The sequence below is a fragment of the Nelumbo nucifera genome, chromosome 3 (genome assembly GCF_055504915.1).
Source record: "Nelumbo nucifera cultivar China Antique chromosome 3, China Antique-T2T, whole genome shotgun sequence".
In the NCBI taxonomy this organism is placed as follows: Eukaryota; Viridiplantae; Streptophyta; class Magnoliopsida; order Proteales; family Nelumbonaceae; genus Nelumbo; species Nelumbo nucifera.
The window spans coordinates 9,500,948-9,519,862 of record NC_142651.1 but is presented as its reverse complement, the minus strand read 5'-3'; the positions used below and the strand labels follow the sequence as shown (position 1 = coordinate 9,519,862).

Here is an 18,915-nt window from a genome sequence, read left to right as displayed (position 1 = left end):
AAACATGTCGGCATGCACATAGTACTCCCACAGGTTGGAAAGAATACTGAATACCAGCCTTTCATGGAGTATAGAATGATTTGTACAATGCACTAAATGTATGAGTGGTCCAAACTCCAGAATGTCCCCCACCACACAAACCATCTATCAGTCCATCACCTACCACATTAACTCGCAATATTGTTAAAATTACTAACTTGCAACATATATTATATATTTAGCCAAATACACAGCCTTTGTATGAGGTAATTTCAATGCTTCAGTCTGGACTCTTGGAGATCAAATAAAATGAAAATTGAAACCATTCATGGGAGAACCTTTTTTTATTGATATTATTCTGTTAACAGATTCTATTTGGGAAGAATTTTGGATTAAAAAATGTTGTAGACTTGTATGTAGAACAAAAATGAATTGATATCATCTTCCATGCAGTTTTTAGGCAGCCCACATTGGATTTGGACCCGGTCCATTTGTTTAAGATAGGATCCACATTGCCATTGCAATTTTATGTTTCATAATTGATGTTTAACCATCTTTGATGACTATGACAAGATGCTAAGGACCACCCAATACTATCTTATTCATCTTATGAAGTGAATGAGGATTCATTTAACCCACGAATGAAGGGGAAATAAAGAAAAAGAGAAGAGGATTGCTAATCTTACATTGCCAATGGAAAGTATTGTATGTAAGTAGTGCTATATACTCATAGAGCATGTAAGATTAGTATTGTATTGAAGGAAACTATTGCTGCCAAGGATGGGCCGAGGGCAATAAAGTAAACTCGCTTCCTTAACCGAGGGCTGATGTGTCCAAGGGCTGGTGTGTCCGACATGAAAACAAGAGAGCAAGTCAGAGGCCCCTGATGTTATCCCCGGAGTAGAGACTTAGACAGTCAAGTCAGTCAAGCACATAAAAGGGCTCGGACGAAGTCCAAGGTGAGAACTCAGACGATGTCACTCGAAAATAAGAGATCTAAAGAGCAGGAGTGAGCAAGATGATTTACCCAGAGAGAGGGACCTCTATTTATATTTGACTTTACCTTGGGAGTGATTGGAGGTGATTGGCAGCGAATGGCCAGAATTGCATCCGGGCAAAGCCACGTGGTGCCATCCTGAGCCCTGTCACATGCGCCTACATCAGAAACGATTTAGCTAGAGGAGATTGTAAGTTATCAAGGGGACCATCCAACATCTTACACATACTTTCATTGAAGCCTACAACGCATTTTTGGTTGTTGCACATGAAGGTGTTTTGGCACATTCTGTGTGGTAACTATCATCTTAATTTATTTCCTTTTTCTCTCTTCGATAAAACCTATCTTAATTCATAAAACCACACTTGACACAACACAATTTTGTGCCACCCTGTATTTAGCATTGTTTGTTACTATTTAGTATTTACTAAGCACATCTGGACCCTAAAATTATGAGCCGACAAGGTAACGAGATCTTGTTTGTGCAGTAATTGTGGAGGGGTGGGTTGGGGAAGAATGTAGTCTATTTTTTCTGTTATTTTTAAAAATAAGAAAGAAAAAAAAAACTCTTCTCTCCTGATCTTTTATGAAATACACAATTAATTTACAAGAACTCATATAACAAGTTTTCTTTTTTTTTTTGGGTTTTAGTTTTCAAGACAACATACACAATAGTCCCCAAATGACATCCTCAGTTGGATTACTGTATTATTTTTTTCCGAAAAAAATAAATAAATTGTTGGATATAATAAGTTAGATAGTTGTTCAGATATTGATAAAATAAATTAATATAACTTTAACAAAATGAAGTAGAAACCCAATTTGTATTGAACTTTGATCAATTAAAACTCACCCATGCATTTCGAATAATAGTGTGGATCCATATATATGAATTAATTGTAAATAAATTGAATTGGGATCAACAAACTTTAACCAGATGGAATTTGAATTCTAAATACAGACAAAGTGATACAATTTCCAGCAAAACTTGGTTAGTTAGTTAGTTTGTTTGTTATATTTGCAAAGCTTTCACATGAAAACAAATTAAATTGACAAACGCAGCGTAAAATTTGAATATCCGCTGATGAAGTACTGTAGTAGACATCAACATCCATGGGGGACTATTTTACAGTCTGTCTAAATAGCATCCACAACCACAGGAATGAAAACAAATCAGATGGTCACGTCACCTAGTTGGACATACACCATACATCCATCCGGTTGTAGGCTCATTGCTATTGTCTAATCCAATATGACCTCACATTTTCTTATACACTTGGTAAAACAGGAATAATCTATGATGCCCAAAAGACGTTATACCGGAAAGGCTTTGATCAATTACAATCATCCATGAATTTTGATGAAAAGTCAAACCCAAATCAATAAATAATAGGGGTCTTTATAGTTCAGTCCACCCCTACCCCTAGAATAGAGCTAAGATTTTAGGGGTGGACTGAATCCTACCAGTGGATTGATGTCTATTTCACGGGTAGAATGTAGTTTATAGAAGGGCTATTAATAAATCAGAAGGGAGCTGCAATTCAAATTTCTGAACTAGATTGCAATCTATTTATCCCTAAATAATAACATTTTTAATATGGTTGATTAAAACCTGAATTTAACATATATCTGTTGAACTGCTATATTATTTATTCATAAGATTATTGTCTCTAGAGTATTAAGCAAGTTCCTTACTCTTGAGTCTTGAGTATATAAATACAAGGTATAATTGATTTTGTTTGGGTGAGATCCGTGTAAATGGACTAAAGCAAGCCTTTTGTAATCGTTAGTCTGGACGCGAGGCCAAGCCATTGTGGTAATAAAATTGTTACAAAGGATGTCGTTTTTGTTTTGATGGACATGGAATCAAACAAGGTTATTAGTTAATGGTTATGGTGTGTCAAATAATGGTAATGGACCAGACCGTATACGGACCACCCTACGGCTGTCCGACACATCCACGGATGGTCGGGACCTGTTTGTCTTGTCTAGGCCCAACTCCTGTTACTGTTTAAATTATGTAATGTCCACGACTTCCCATTTTTCTTTTTCTCCCAATTCCCAATCACAACTTGCAACCACTCAATTCTTCGTTTGACCAAATAATCCTCACACTCGCACACGTTGCTAACTGATTTGTGATTTCCGCAACAAATGTTGTGGAGTTCGTGCAATAAGGGTGTGTTGATAATATAATAGAAGCAGTCCGCTAATATTAATTATAATATTTTTCTATAAATATTATTATAATATATATTTTTTTTATATTTTTATGTATTTATATATTAATTATAGTTATTTTGACCTATTTCTCAATGTATCTAAGCGTTTTTATATTTTTTATTCATCTTTTTGCATTTTCAAAACATATTTGTATGTGTATTCATATCCAAATGGTCCAATATGATGTCCAATACCGATACTTTAATCCTTGTGTCAGTCTATTTCATTTTGGCTTCTTATTTTTTGGATTTAATACCTAAAGTCAATTTAATTTTAGCATCATTATATTTAAAAGTACATAATTATTATGCTTTAGAAAAAAATTATTTTTAAATTTAATATTATTCATTTATTTGCATGCATACATCTATGTTAAGTATTTAAATGCATAATACATGTTTATATAATATTCATACATATAAATATGAAGTCAAGTGGGGTTTGGGTGAGTTTGACTTCAGCCCATACTCACACCGTTTGAACAATTTCTTGCAACCTTTATTAGGAATATCTCCCCATGAAAAAAAGCATTTATGTATAGAGATATTCTCAATGTAAGGCTGTAAAAACTGTTTGAACGAGTGTTACACTGACCTAAGCCAAACCTGATTTAGATTGGGTCAAGTTGGCTGAGGCTTTAACCCTAACCTTATCCATTAGTCGAATTCAAACTCTTCAACTGCAACTCTAATTTAACCCGTGTATATGGGGTTTGAGTTAACTTGGGATTTATCACAAAAATAAAAAAGTTAAGGATTTCTAAACTAATTAATACCCTCAACTATTTCTTTATTAAATTATTTATCCATAATATGACAAATCAAATAAGTCACTGAATTCAACCACAGATTGGGTTAGTAATGTTGGATTGGGTTGAAGCCCATTGTAATCATCAGATTGGGCAAGGTTTACATCTTGCAGGATTTTGAGGCTGGTTAGAAGGTATCATTCAAAAGATAAAGGCTTGTTTGGCACATCTTTCTATGTGGTCTTTTTGTTGTTTACAAGTCGAATAGACTGTGTTGCAGTCTTTTTTCATTTGGTTCGTAACAGATTTAACTACCAAAAATCGGTGCACTGAAAAGATGCAAAAAGCCCATTTTGGATTGATTTTGGGAAATTCTAAATGGAGTTTTATAAAGGCTCGTTTGGCACGTCTTTCTATGTGGTCTTTTTGTTGTTTACAAGTCGAATAGAGTGTGTTGCAGTCTTTTTTCATTTGGTTCGTAACAGATTTAACTACCAAAAATCGGTGCACTGAAAAGATGCAAAAAGCCCATTTTAGATTGATTTTGGGAAATTCTAAATGGAGTTTTTTGTATTTTTTTTCGCGTTATTCTTGTACGAAAAGATATGGAAAGATGTACAATAGCCAAACTAGCTTCGAACTGTGCTCATTACATCTTTTGACTGTTAAAGCTATCAAAAGACTTACCAAACGTTCCCAAAGTAGATAAAACAGCTCCTCTGTCCAACATTTCTTGTTTTGTTTGTAGACAATGTTCTTCTAGAATAGAGTCCAATAGAAACATACGCATGTTTTGCTTTACGTTGGAGAGAAACTCTTCTCCAACAAATGGCAACTCTTGTTGCTTACCAAAGACAAGCTCAAGTCCGCACATAATGCGGGCTGGGCCTACACCAAGCAAGTAGGGGTATAACGGTATTAATGGATCAATTTTGGATAGGGCCTCATCCAAATCAAAATCAATCTTGATGGATTGGATGGACCAACAACACATATTAAATTGGATCAGTCTAAATTAATGGTCCAAAGTTTTTATAGGATTGAATTGTACTTGATTCGTTTGTAATGAATATATATTAGATTGGGTTGGATTGAGCCAATATCTAATTCATTGATGAAAAATAAGAATATAGGTGTCAATAGATCAGGTTTATATTAAAATTAATCCTAATTAAAATAAATTTGAACAGATTAGACGATCCAAACAATGAATTGAACCATCCAAAATTATCTAAAACATTCATTAGATTAAATTGGACCTAATCCATTTGTAATAAATTCACTTTTGACTGAATGAGATTGAACCAAATCCAGGCCAATTGACACCCCTACAATCAAATCCAAGGCCCAGCCTATATATAGTATAATATCTGATATAGCAATATAGTATTTTACCAAATATATAGTATAATGTCTTCTATAATTTTTATCAAATATCTATATTACCAAATATATATGGCATCTATACATGGTATAATATATTAATATGTTTACAATCAATTTTTAGATATCTTCTTTAATTTTGATCATAAAATTAAATTAAAATTTTAATTTTAAAAATAATGTTACCCGGACAGGCCTCCTATAAAAAACCGGTCTGGACCGGTCCATGATAATCGCTGACGAAAACGAACGGCACGAAGGAGAGTGGAGACCAAAAGATTTAGGGGCATTTTTGTCAATCAAGGAGGCACTGGACAGGTGGCAAGTTTGCACTTAGACACTTTGCAAACGATATGCCGTGGCGTTTCTGAGATTATAAGCGGTTAAAAGGGGCATTTATCTGAAAATCCATTAGCAGTCTCCATCACTCCATCAGTGAACCCGGTTTGTCCCCTCAAACATGAATCGTCCCACGTTAGGGAGGGAGTGAGAACCCGCCAGCTCCAGCCTCCAGTAGCTGCCTTCACTGCACCAGAAAAAAACCCCTACACCTAAAGCAACTATCCGATTCTCTCTCTCTCTCTCCATGTAATTATCGTTCAAACCCTAACAAGGTCTAACTCCTTACTGTGATGTCATGAATCTAGCTTCCGAACTCTCTCTTTTATCTCTTTTAACTTGGACAGCTTTTGCTAGTGGCTTTGAAAAATCTTGCCCTTCCTAATAATTGAGTCTAGAAACAGTAGTGAACAGCAGTTGATTTTTCTTTATTTTTACTGTAGTTCTTGATTTTGAGATGGGGATTTAAGGTGTTCGAACTTCAAAGAAAGGATGAGTTGCTCTTTCTCACATTGCTGCAGGAGATTGAGACGACGTTTGTGACAGCGAAGGACTGTTTATGTTCTGTCCGAATAGTTACATAATGTGGGGGAATTTGAAGTTTAATTTTCAATTTCTTTGAAAGCGATCATTCTTTATTTGATTTCGGGGTTGGATGCTGATATTCTATTCCAGATCTTCGAATGAATGAATGTTTACGAGTTTGAATACACGAGATTCTTATGTATTGAAGAGAGGAACTCCATTATATTTATATCCATAATGTAGTTGGAACAGGAAAGGTTTCAGTTTTCAAGCTTAAATCATTTCCATCTCTCAGTTCCTTTCTTCATTCATTTATTTATTTATTTATTTATTATTATTATTATTATTATTATTATTATTATTATTATTATTATTATTATTATTATTATTATTATTATTATTATTATTATTATTATTTTATGCTCTCAAAAGATTCCATTTAACTCTACCGTGTTCAGCCGAATTTTAAGAGACAAGCGGAGTTCAGTGCCCTCCCGGCCTCCCCTATCCACATTTCGTTCTAAAAGGTTCCCGAAGTGGGGATTTGATGGTACTGGTTCGGATCAATGACGAACTTTCACTGGTTTAAGCAGATATCAAACAATGGTAGATCCGAAAGGAGGCTCTCCCTCGGAGAATACAAACGAGCTATCTCTTGGTCCAAGTACCTGGTTTCTTCTGGAGCAGAGATTAAAGGTTACGGAGAAGAAGAATGGAGTGCCGATTTGTCTCAGCTGTTTATTGGGATTAAGTTCGCGACGGGACGACACAGCCGGATCTACCGCGGAATATACAAACAGATGGACGTCGCAATAAAGCTCATTAGCCAACCTGAGGAAGACGAGAGCTTGGCTACTCTGTTGGAGCAGCAGTTTACCTCAGAGGTCGCGTTGCTCTTTCGCCTACGGCATCCTAATATCGTCACTGTACGCTCTATTTCCTTTATTGTTAATTGCATAATTCTCTGTGTGTGTTCTCGGCTATCTTTGTTTCCCTTTTCTTGCATTGTGGGGTGCATTGAGAAGCAAAATTTGTGGTGCTGGGGAGCTTTAGACGTCCTGTTTGGCCTTGGAAGGAAATGGAGTTCTCAAACACATTAGACTTAGCATAGTGATTGTTTAATTTCTTTTATCTATTTAATGAATTTTCTGTGTGGAATTTACCCTCTAATGTCTAGTTGATAGTAATATCTTTAGGTGGTAAAGAAGGGCAGGAACGCCATCAAAGGTAACACTGCACCCACTTCTTTGCAAGAACGAGTTTCTAGATACAGACCCTAATTGCGTTCCAATTTTTTCTTCTCACTTTTTCAATTCTAAGTACTTCACTGGGTTTCTGGTTCCTTGTTTAAGCTCCTTCCATTTGACACTAATCGCTTTCATTGATCCATATCATCTGCATGCAATACACACCACTCTGCTTCTGTTACTCCTTTTGAAGAAGAGGGAGTTCGAGCTTCACTAGTTCCAACCAGTGCCCTTAAATGAAATGGTTTTATTGGTTAATACACTTTCTCCAAAATAGTAAGATTTCTTAATTTCATATGCAAGCCCTACATTTTCGAGATTCTTGGATCCAAGATCTTCATTTTTCCTATCAGGTTTTCTAAGTATGGAAAGGCAAGACAAACCCATCATAACTTAATTTATTCACTTAATCGTATTGTGAAAAGAAAAACCAAATTCCACTTTGTATTTATACATGTTCCCTTCTCTAGTATTTTGTTAAATAGCATTTTCCTACATTTACTTTTGCTTTTGGATTTACTGGCCATCCTCAAAAAGTGCTTTTCTAATTGCTGTCATACAGAGAGAACTCCCAATTTCATATCCAAATCTCCATACACCAGCTATCCCAGCTTATGCTTGAAAAAATATCTGATTGAGCATTCCCCATTAAGACATCAATAAAATCTGATGTATTCTTTTATACCCAAATCTTCCAAGTTTCATTTTTCCTGACACCCATGACCCACCCTGCAGCCCTGCACCTCTGGTACAGTGTAATATAGGCAGGATCATAGGATAACTACTTCACTCATATCAGGAGAGAGCATAAATGAAGTATAATTCTGCTGCAATTTGGATCATTAGGTGTCACAAACTTAATAAATGGAAATTTTGGTTATGACCAGTGTTTTGGGATGAGAAACAAAATTTAGAAACCATGCTGCAGACATTTCATAATGTCCAGTTTTCAAGGATTCAAAATCTATTCCAACACTTATCCATCAAATTTATATATATATATATATATATATATATATATATATATATATATATATATTCCAACAATTTGCAGTTTTGTTTGCTTTAAAATCCCTTCTTTGTGGATATTTAATGCAGCTTATCTGAAGGTATATATGGTATGGTTATGAAAAAAAAGGCCATTACCCTATGTTGACCCCAGATATTTTGGAGTTTTTTTTTAACAAAGTGGCTTTCTCAGACTCAAACCCACATTCTCATGCTTGTCAGCTCAAGATTTTACCATTAGACCAAGCAACTTTTGCTATATGCTTAATATATCAAACATATTTATTTATATCTTAGAGGTCATTTCTTCAAATAAAGCCATTGTGGGGGAGGCTGTGAACTCCTTAGGTCAACTCCTCAAGTTTCATGTGAAAGGAGACTTCACTTGTTTCAACCAAAATTCATGAAAACACTTGTGCTTACAGGAGATGGTACATGATGAGAATATAATAGTTATTCTCAGGTTTATACACTTGAGATTTGTGGATATGAGAACTATGGAGTTAATTAACAGCATGAATTGTTATCTGCCTGTGCTAATAACACTTTGTACAGTATTCCTATGCCAAACTTTCTCAATTTGTGCATGCAATGAATGCCATTTTTGCTCCTATGATGAAAAGAAACTCTAGGCTAGTTATGTAAGCTTAGTAATTTTACTGCATGTTGTTCAACTTAGTCTTTGAATATTATTTACTTTCTAAATATCAAAGACATGTTCTTCTACAGTGTGTCTTGTTTAACAAATGAGTTCTACTACAGACTTGTTACTTTATTTGACCAAAATGCATTTATTTCCACTTTCTGCATGCAGTTTGTTGGAGCATGTAAGAAACCTCCTGTATTCTGTATCATCACTGAGTATTTGGCAGGGGGCTCACTGAGAAAATACCTCCATCAGCAAGAACCATATTCTGTTCCCATTGACCTGGTTTTGAAGTTGGCCCTTGATATTGCACGTGGAATGCATTATCTTCATTCTAAGGGGATAATTCATAGGGATCTCAAATCAGAAAATTTGTTGCTTGGTGAAGATATGTGTGTGAAGGTGGCAGATTTTGGGATTTCATGCTTAGAATCTCAGTGCGGCAGTGGAAAGGGGTTCACAGGTACTTACCGCTGGATGGCACCTGAAATGATAAAGGAAAAGAAACACACAAAGAAAGTTGATGTATACAGTTTTGGCATGGTCCTCTGGGAACTTTTAACAGCACTGACACCATTCCAGGACATGACTCCTGAACAGGCTGCTTTTGCTGTCTCACAAAAGGTACAAACGCATTACCATTTTTGGCATATTTCTAATTTCTGTTATACAGAAAATGCTACTAAATGGTCATGTTCTCGTAACAATTGCACTAATTTGGATATAACATATGATCAATTGTTGCACCTTCATTTACTTAGGGCCATTTGAGAATGGATTGAATGGCTGAACTGGATGACTTATTGCAATGTCTTTTAGTGGATAATATAATCACAAAAAAAAAAAATTACAGGTGTAGTTATCAACTCAACATGCCATTAAGCCATTAAGGAGCTCACAAAGTACTTAATGATTTATTCAACTAAAATCCAAAGCAATAAGTCATTCAATTCAGCCATTTCTGTCTTTATCAAGCTGCCAGGTAGTGTTTTTCCTGTTTCAAGAATAGATTAGATTTGTGATGCTACATAGTGCCTTAACAATGTGTAGCTAAGTCCTTTCAATGATATAAACACCACTTTGAAACCAGTTAACATGTTGATGTAGATATCCATCCTTAAATAAATAATGGACCTGAAGTGACAAGGGCTTGAGTTCAATGTTTTCTAATTTTACCTTTTTCCCTAGGTATTTTATGTAAGGAGAAAACTCTGACTGCTTTGAATAATAAAAAGGTTATATAATAAAATGTGGCAATTTTCTTATTCAACTTCCTTGCTAAGATTCCCTATTCCTAGCAGCTTCTAAACCTAGCAAAATCAATTTTCTTATTGGTTATTGCAAGATTATTAATCATACTTTTAAACCAACCTATGGAGCTAATCTTAAAGTGGATTCTCTTAAGAAACACGGTGCTTGTAGGCTACTGTTGTACATAGAATATGATCATCATTATCTTGCATTTTCTCTATTAATAAAATTGAATTTCCATGTTATTAATGAAAATGTCTAGAGATCTGCCCTCTGTAAATGTGACAGATTATTACTTCAAAACTTTGTTGTATATAAATATTTATTAAAGTAAGAACATCTATATATACTTGTATTTCTATTAACATTTGATGCATGTAAATTTATTTTTTGTTTTTTTGGGTGACTTTTACCCAGTTTTATGCTAAAGTAGCATATGTTTTATATACCCTTTGATGTAATAGGAACCTTTTTCTAAACTTTAAGACAAGAACCAGAAGCCTCTTTTTTTAATGATATGTAAAATATATTGAAACCTTAAGTCTTGTTATCTCTATCAACTAATAAATTGTCTCGTGCTTTTTGATAATAATGAACCAATTCCTAAACTTCTTATTTAGCCTGTCCGCTGCCTGTTTGGACATGCATTTTTTGCCCATGATATGATTTCAGAAATGAGTAGAGCCACTTTAAAGATCTATATGCAGTCTGTCAACAGAGATCCATTGAAAGTGTATAATCACAAGATATGAATCGCTTCAATCAATTTGGAAGGGAATTTCTGTGTATGTTGAGTCCTGACTTCATGATGCATCTATGATTCATAATTTTCTAAACTTGACTGGAGATGTGAATACCATATATAGGTGTTGCTTTGGTTAGCCATGCTGATACTATTTGCTTAATTACCATTGTTCTTCCCTACCCTGTACCCTTTTTGTTTTTCATTTTCCCCATTTTTTAACACTTTTGAAAGTTTAGAATTTGAACCAGGATCTGACCAACTCAAACCAGGAATCATACTATTTTTTAGGACGGGTTCTTTTAGTACATTTTGTATACCATGTACATCATTTTGTCATATTAATTAACCTTAATGTACAGAGAACCATACTTCTGATATTAATACATTATACTTTGCCTAAAAAAACAACTTATTGCCACCTGAAAAAATGAAAAGAAAAATCAGACCTTAACACAAGACATTCGTACAGAAAGGAAAAGTTTGTTTAAGAGAAATGGGTGTGGTGAGAAAGATGTGAACCGAGATATGCAGTTCATTCAATGATAGAGTCTAAAGTTTGTTTAAGAGAAATGTTTACAGATTTTATCGTTCCTTCAGAGATGAAGGAAATATTATGATGATGTCTATCTCTTTCCTAATTTTTGCCAAAGAAGACAAAGTTAGAGTTCTTTACATGTCATATTGGTGGATTGATACAGAATGCAAGACCTCCTTTGCCCCCTACTTGCCCACTGGCATTCCACCATCTTACAAGTCGATGCTGGTCAAGTAACCCAGATAAACGGCCACACTTTGATGAGATCGTATCAATTCTTGAGAGTTATGCTGAATCTCTTGAACAGGATCCTACATTTTTCTCATATTACAAGCCATCAAAACATGATACATTCATGCGATGCATCCCAAGGTGTATTACTATCTGTAGGTCCTCTTGTTTGAAAGCCTAGACATGCAGTATGTACCATATTTTTCTTTTCTTGCAGAGGTTCATATTTTCAATTATGAACCTTTTATTAACGTTAGTTAAAGATGATTCCTATTGGGGAACAAAGGTGTTCCTTCTCTTCTATTGTTCTTAATGCATAATCACCGTTATTTACCTTGTTATCTTCATGTAGAGCCAGAAACTGGACTCCTGAATTATTTGAGTATATTGAATATATCATGTTACACTAATTCTCCCACATTTTCTCTTTTCTATTCTCTTTAAAGTTCACTAAGTTTTGCATAGTATATTGCGTAATTTTGTAGTTTTGCATGTGTATTCTGGAGGCCACTAACATTTTTCTTTCTATCTTTTTTTTTTGCTGGCTAACAAAATAATCTTTTATGAAGCAAACAACTATTTCAGCAAACCAATTTATCATGTACTTGGGTCTAGTAATCTCATCGTTACAGTACAAGGGTCCGCTTGGTTTACAGTTGGAATTGGAATCAGAATGATCTATTTTTGTTTGGATCAGACAGGAATTGGAATCAGCTGAAATAGGATTTCATTCCCAAGGGAGGAGGGAATGACCGTCCACTAAGAATGAAAATGGGATTCCGATTCTGCCAAATTAAACAGTTGGAGATTTCGATTCTAGACCTCTATTCCCATAAATCAAATGGGCCTCAAGTTCTCTTTTTTTTCATTGTAGTACAAGTTATGATTCAAAAAATCACCCTCTTCCCACTTCTCATTTTTCCCAAGCGCCTGGCTCTTTGATCACTGCACATCTGCACCTGATTTGCAAATTAGTTAAGAAAATTGAGGGGCTAAGTCGATTTTGATCTTTTGATGAAGAGGACCTTAGAATTCGGATCACCAAGGTTGTTGGGCATGCTCAGTTTTTGCCTTGGCTTTAATTTATGGTTATAGCGTTTAACATAGAAGTAAAATATATCTACATTCTACATTCTATGGTCCAAGTCTCCGAACACAATAGATGAATTCATGGTGGTGTTGGTCCTGTAATGTATAATGTGTGATATGTAATACAAAAATAAATAAATAAATAATATAAAGGTGGACTTTTTTTATTCACTGTCTCTCCCTGTTTATTTCTTTCTGGCATATTTTGCTCATCTTAGATTTTGGTTGTGCCTTAGTGGTTCCATATTTCCATCTAATGTAATTTAAAAAAAAAAAAGTCTAAGAGTAAAATTGCCATCTCTACTCCCGGGCAAGGTTCAAAATATTGATATGCCCGATATTCTGGTAGGGGTGTATTGGGCTATATTGGTACTTTTTTTATTTATTTTTTATTTTTTTTCAAAACCGGTTTAAGGCTTCTCCACCCCCTGAACCAGTCAGAACCTTGATACACCCTCTATAGGGGCGTATCGGGGAGCTCTTGAAACGATACGTATCGGTCGACATGTGTCAATGCTTTGAACCTTGCTCCCGGGTGGTGTAGCCCTATAAAGAAAAAAGTTTCAAGTCCAATAAGCCCGAACATCTTTTTCCCTTGCATCGCATGGGGCCCGTTAGTATTTATCATGCGGTATAAGATTCTAATCAAAATACACTTACTATAGTGATATATTTCCCAATTTTAGGGGTTGTTTGGTATGGATGGCATTTATAAAATAAATGTTTTGTACGATTTTGTCTTGAAAAACAAGACAAAATTTGCTTTAAACGTTTTGTATGATTCTTTTACACCTCAGCGCCATATAAGCCAAACAGTGGTGTTGGGTATCAATGTAGCGTTTCAGAGAAACAATGCCAGCTCAGCATTGTAGATGCGCTTAACAAAAAAACACCTAAAAAGTTATTTGGTTGAGCTATTTATCATATAAATGGCTCTCTCGAAAATTGTGTGAATTGTGAACTGTTTATAAAAAACACCAAATTTGACGGTTTTCATTTTCAAGACCAATTTTTACGGTTTGGCTCATATGGCGCCTAATGGCATCTAGTGGTGCCTAATGGCATTGAGGTGTAAAAGAAATTCACACAAAACATTTAAATCTGATTTTGTCTCATTTTTCAAGACAAAATTGTACAAAATGTTTATTTTATAAAGGCCATCGATACCAAACAACCCCTTAGTCATAAAGTTTGTTGTTTAATTTTAGTTCCCTACCTTTTCTTTCAAATCAAACATAGCCTTAAGTAGGGGTGAGCAAAAAAAAAAAAATTAAAAAACCGAACTGACCGAAATCAAACCGAGAAATCGGTTAATCGAACTGGTCGGTTCGGTGTTTTCAAAAATCGAAGGTACCGGTTCGTTTTGGTTAACCAATATAGAAAACCGACGGTTAACTGAACCGATCGGTATACATATATTTCTATATATTTATGTATATTATATATTTTATATATTATAAATTAATAAGTATGCATTATATATAAATATATATTTATAATATATGATATATTATTTATTATTTAAAATATAATATTATATGTTTATAATTTTTTATTATATATTTATATATATTTTTATAATATATATTGTAAAAATCAAAAAACCGAAAAAAAAATGAACCAAACCGATCAATTGATTAACCGACTGGCTTCGATTCGGTTTCAGTTACTGGTTTTCCAAAAACCAGTAGTACCAGTTTGGTTCAAAAAAAAGCCCCACGGTTAACCGAACCGTAAACACCCCTAGCCTTAAGGTTTCTCACATGGATAATGGACCTCAAAGAAATTACATTAATAGGGGACCACTATGGTAATATAATCGACTATTCCCTAAGGCTGTGTTTGGAAATGATGCAAATGGAGTGTAAAGCCCAGTTCAAAGTAAATTTGCACTCTGGTTCACTTTTGCCTATGTTTGGCAACATTACATTTATGCATTAACAAATGACAGACCCATGCATATTTACATTGATAATAAGATGTAAAAGTACATTAATAAAAAATAAGTAAATTTGCATTCAAGTGGGCTTTTGATTAAAAAAAAAAGCATATGGTTTATTGGAATTCTTGTTTGCATCCATTACAGCAAAAAATCTGTTTGGTAAGAAGGTAAATTTGTCGGTACAAAATTAACCCAACTTTGCAATTTATATAAACAGTTTTACACTCTACAAATTTGCAGTCACACTTATTTGCATCGTTTCCAAACGCAGCCTGAAGTTTTATATTTTAATTTTGCCATCAAAGTAAATCGCATATGAATTTCTGTTTTATAATTTCTCGTCTCTTCCTATTTTTCATCCACCATTTTATTCCACTGTTTATTAGTGGGATAATTCTGATTTAGGGGACCGCTGGTTTGTATTCACTAATGTCTTTTTACAGACTTATAGTATCCATGAAGGTTTAGGACCCCGAGAATTAGATTGGCATTCAGCCCATAATTCTCTAACATCTCCCGACCTCTAAGAGAGTGATGAAGTTCATATAACCACACCTACTTACAACAAACTCGTGGCCTCATTGCCTCAATAGTAAAGCCCGGAGGGTTTAAAGTATGGATCGTATCTATCTTGGACTTGGAGTTCCAGAAACATTAACGCTGTGTTTGGTTGTACTATAAATTTATTTGCACTGATGCAAAATTATGGCAGTGCAAATGTTTTGAGTGTATATTTTGATTTATTTTTGTTTTAAATTTTATTTTATTTTGTTTGATTATAGTACAAATGAAGTAAAAAGCAGTATAAAACAAAATTAAACCAAAATTTGCATTTTTTTCATTTATACTCACATACATTTGTACTAGTACAAATAAAATTGCACTACAATCAAACATTGCCTAAATAAATTGAGTTTTAGACTTATTTAATGCCCGATATGTAATTTTTTTCATTGTGGGCATATTGTATGGATACTTTTTTTTAGATCTTCTAAAGAGGCTACACAACAGGGGTAACCCATTCCCCAACCCAAGTGCTGGCAGGATTCGATCCCAACTTCCCAAGTCTCTGCTACAACCAACAGAGACCATACCAATCGATACTTTGAATTATGACCTAGAGGCCAGAGTCATAATGCCATATTACAACGGAAATCCATGTACATCATACCTACGAAGAGAGTGCAACTCACCAAACGAGACCGTAATGATAAGGTCCCCCTTCTGACCTTCTCCTCCAGTTTTATGTAGTGTAAACCCTTTCGATGAGGGATAATTTGGCCCGACCAGTGACATGATGACACGTGGAGTGACCCATCGACTTGGTGACATCTCAGCATCCTCGGACACCTCAGTAGTCCAAGTCACCTTGGGCACCTCGGGTCACTTAGCTAGTGTCGGGATCCGAGCAGCTCGCCACACTCACCAACTTGTCAAGGTGCCATGTAGCCTTCTTCTAGAAGCGAGTCAGTTGTCTTCGATCTCCTCGAGATCACGCCACACACCAACGGCACTCAAATCGAACGGACCTAGATAAGCCTTATAAGCTTATACAAAGTCCATCTTCGGGTGCGGAACAGACTTCGGGTTGGATGGGTCGATGATCTCGAACACGTTTTGTGAGGCCTACGGTAGCTCGCCTATATAAAGGCATCGCCTCTAGCCTCATAAGGTACACGCGATTTACCTCTCACAATTTGCTATTTTAAGATATCAGCTCTCTCTCACAAGTCTCCCACACTAACTTAAGCATCGAAGTGCCCACACCGGGTAAAGTACCCCAGGACCTCTGGTATCTCTTTCTTGCAATTCGACCCATTTGCATAATAGTTCAACGTCTGAACTACCTTCTAGTAGGGAGTGACTAGATCGCGCTACATCACCTTCCAACTCTCAAGACTTTTCCCTGTGCCCATGATCATTCGACAGGGTGATCTGTGTTCATAGACCGAGCTAGGCCTAACACATGGTAACACAACTTCTATATAAGCTCAAACAGTCAAACCCACACGCTGGGTTAGACAAACCATGAAGTATTGGTCCCAAGCCCATCCCAACTTACAAACGGGCTAGACCGCTGAGAGGGTTATTCTGAGCTTAAATAAAAAACCCTAGTCCAAGTCGGGAAATTTGTAGGCCTTACGATCATTCTAGCAATGATTCTCCATGATCATTGTCCAAAGCAGTAGTGATTGTCCATATTTATCTTTGGGGTTTTTATAGGTCAGTCCACCCCTAGAAATCTAGAGCTCCACTCTAGGATGCGGTTTATAGGAGGGCTACTAGTAGAGTAGGAGGGGCTGCAATTTATATTTTTGAGGGGAATTGCAATCCAAAAATCACTTTATCTTTTTATCTTTTACCTTTTAGTGGTAGTACATTGCCAATCAACAAGATTTCTAGAATTCAGAAAACCCTTTTAATTTATGCTAATTAGGGGTGTCCACGGTTCAGTTAACCGAACCATGGGCATATTTTGCAAACCAAACCAATGGTACCGGTTTTCCATTTCTCCAAACCAAAACTGAACCGATACCACCGATTAACCGATTTGTCGGTTTTGATTTTTTATCAGTTCGATTCTTCGGTTTTTTATATTTATAATATATATTATATAAATATATGTATAATATTATATTATAAATAATAAATGATATATAATATATTATAAATATTTTAAAAATATATAATATATAATATATAATGTATTTATAAATAGATTATTATAAATATAATATAAGTATATTTATATATAATATATAGAAAATATGTGACATATATTAAAAATATATATAAATATAATATCTATACTACCAATAAAAGAGCAAATGCTCTTCTGGAATTTTCAATGGACATTTTTTACCCTTTTGTCTAAGTATACAATGGGTATAAAGAGGGCATATATGTCATTTACTTTCACTTCAGAAACTGCCCACTTATAACTGTTCAAAAACTGTCAGGGTGTTGGAACCATGAATTATAACTGTTTAGAAACTGCCTATTTAATACCTTAATTAATTTTTGGATAAATGAATTATAAAAAGTGACCATAAATTATAAATAGTTTTGTTTTATATACTGCCACGTGCAAATGCACTTTACTAGTACATATAAATATATATACCGGTCGGTTCGGTTAACTACCGATTTTTTGTAGGTTAACCGAAACCCGAACCAGTCCTTCAATTTTTCAAAAATTCCAAACCGAAACAGAACCGATTGATTCAATTAACCGCATTTTGCGATTCGATTCGGTTTTTCAGTTTTTCATGGACACCCCTAATGCTAATCTAATGCACCGTTGGAATTATGGATATTTGCAAATTGCAATAACAAAATTTATATTGTTCCAGTATTGAAATTTGGAGGTTCAGAAAACCCTATTAAAGCTCAGTTTCTTTGTATTGTAAATCTGAACCAAATATAAATTTTGAATCCAGTTCAGTTTTGAATCTGTTTGCTTATAACTATGCTTTAACCCCTATTTGATACAAAATTTTATTTGCATTTATTGGTAGTATAAATTTTGCATTTCAAAAACTGATGCAAAATTCATACCACCTTTCACTTACATTAATTCTCTATCATATTACCTGTGGGCTGCACGGTGTTGGTAGGCACCCTCTCCCTCTCACCTATTTCTTTACTTGGGTAAGTGTTAGCGCACAAGAATGCTTACCCAGATAAGCAAAACGAATGAGGCCTAAGATGGAACCACATCATTTTACTTTCACAATCAAATAAGACAGGGCAAATTTTGAAGTAAAAGTAAATTGAAATTTACACGCAACCTCTTTGTACTCCCAAACATTTACACCAATGCAAATAAATCAATTAAAATGCAACCAAAAGTGTAGAGAGAATTGGGGATATAGTCTTCATATGAATGATTAAATCATGGAATACTAAATTAGAAATTATAAAAATTAGAGAAATTGGATAATCCTGACAGTTTGGCCGAGTGGTCTAAGGCGCCAGATTTAGGCTCTGGTCCGAAAGGGCGTGGGTTCAAATCCCACAGCTGTCA

General features: G+C 34.9%; 1 protein-coding gene and 1 non-coding gene across 3 annotated transcripts; both read left to right on the top strand.

Moving 5' to 3' along the window:
- The first annotated feature begins 5,779 nt into the window (after nucleotides 1-5,779).
- On the top strand, nucleotides 5,780-13,014 carry LOC104593204 (serine/threonine/tyrosine-protein kinase HT1-like). Of its 2 annotated transcripts, none has more exons than XM_088899754.1 (3): nucleotides 5,780-7,120; nucleotides 9,264-9,719; nucleotides 12,427-13,014. In XM_088899754.1, exons 1-3 carry the CDS (start codon nucleotides 6,761-6,763, stop codon nucleotides 12,532-12,534), a joined length of 924 nt encoding a protein of 307 aa, XP_088755880.1. In that variant the 5' UTR covers nucleotides 5,780-6,760; the 3' UTR covers nucleotides 12,535-13,014. The 2 variants fall into 2 exon arrangements, with proteins under 2 accessions (XP_088755880.1, XP_010251265.1); XM_010252963.2 differs by lacking the exon at nucleotides 12,427-13,014 and adding an exon at nucleotides 11,790-12,275 and having other exon boundaries at nucleotides 5,788-7,120.
- Nucleotides 13,015-18,835: 5,821 nt separating this feature from the next.
- TRNAL-UAG (transfer RNA leucine (anticodon UAG)) lies at nucleotides 18,836-18,915 on the top strand. The gene has a single exon. It is a non-coding gene; the product is annotated as a tRNA-Leu (tRNA).

Excerpts from the sequence above, each read along its gene's own strand:
- LOC104593204 (XM_010252963.2), top strand. The coding sequence starts at position 6,761 with ATGACGAACTTTCACTGGTTTAAGCAGATATCAAACAATGGTAGATCC. Across the intron at positions 7,121-9,263 it reads GGCATCCTAATATCGTCACT|TTTGTTGGAGCATGTAAGAA; the intron begins GTACGCTCTATT and ends TTCTGCATGCAG. Across the intron at positions 9,720-11,789 it reads CTTTTGCTGTCTCACAAAAG|AATGCAAGACCTCCTTTGCC; the intron begins GTACAAACGCAT and ends GGATTGATACAG.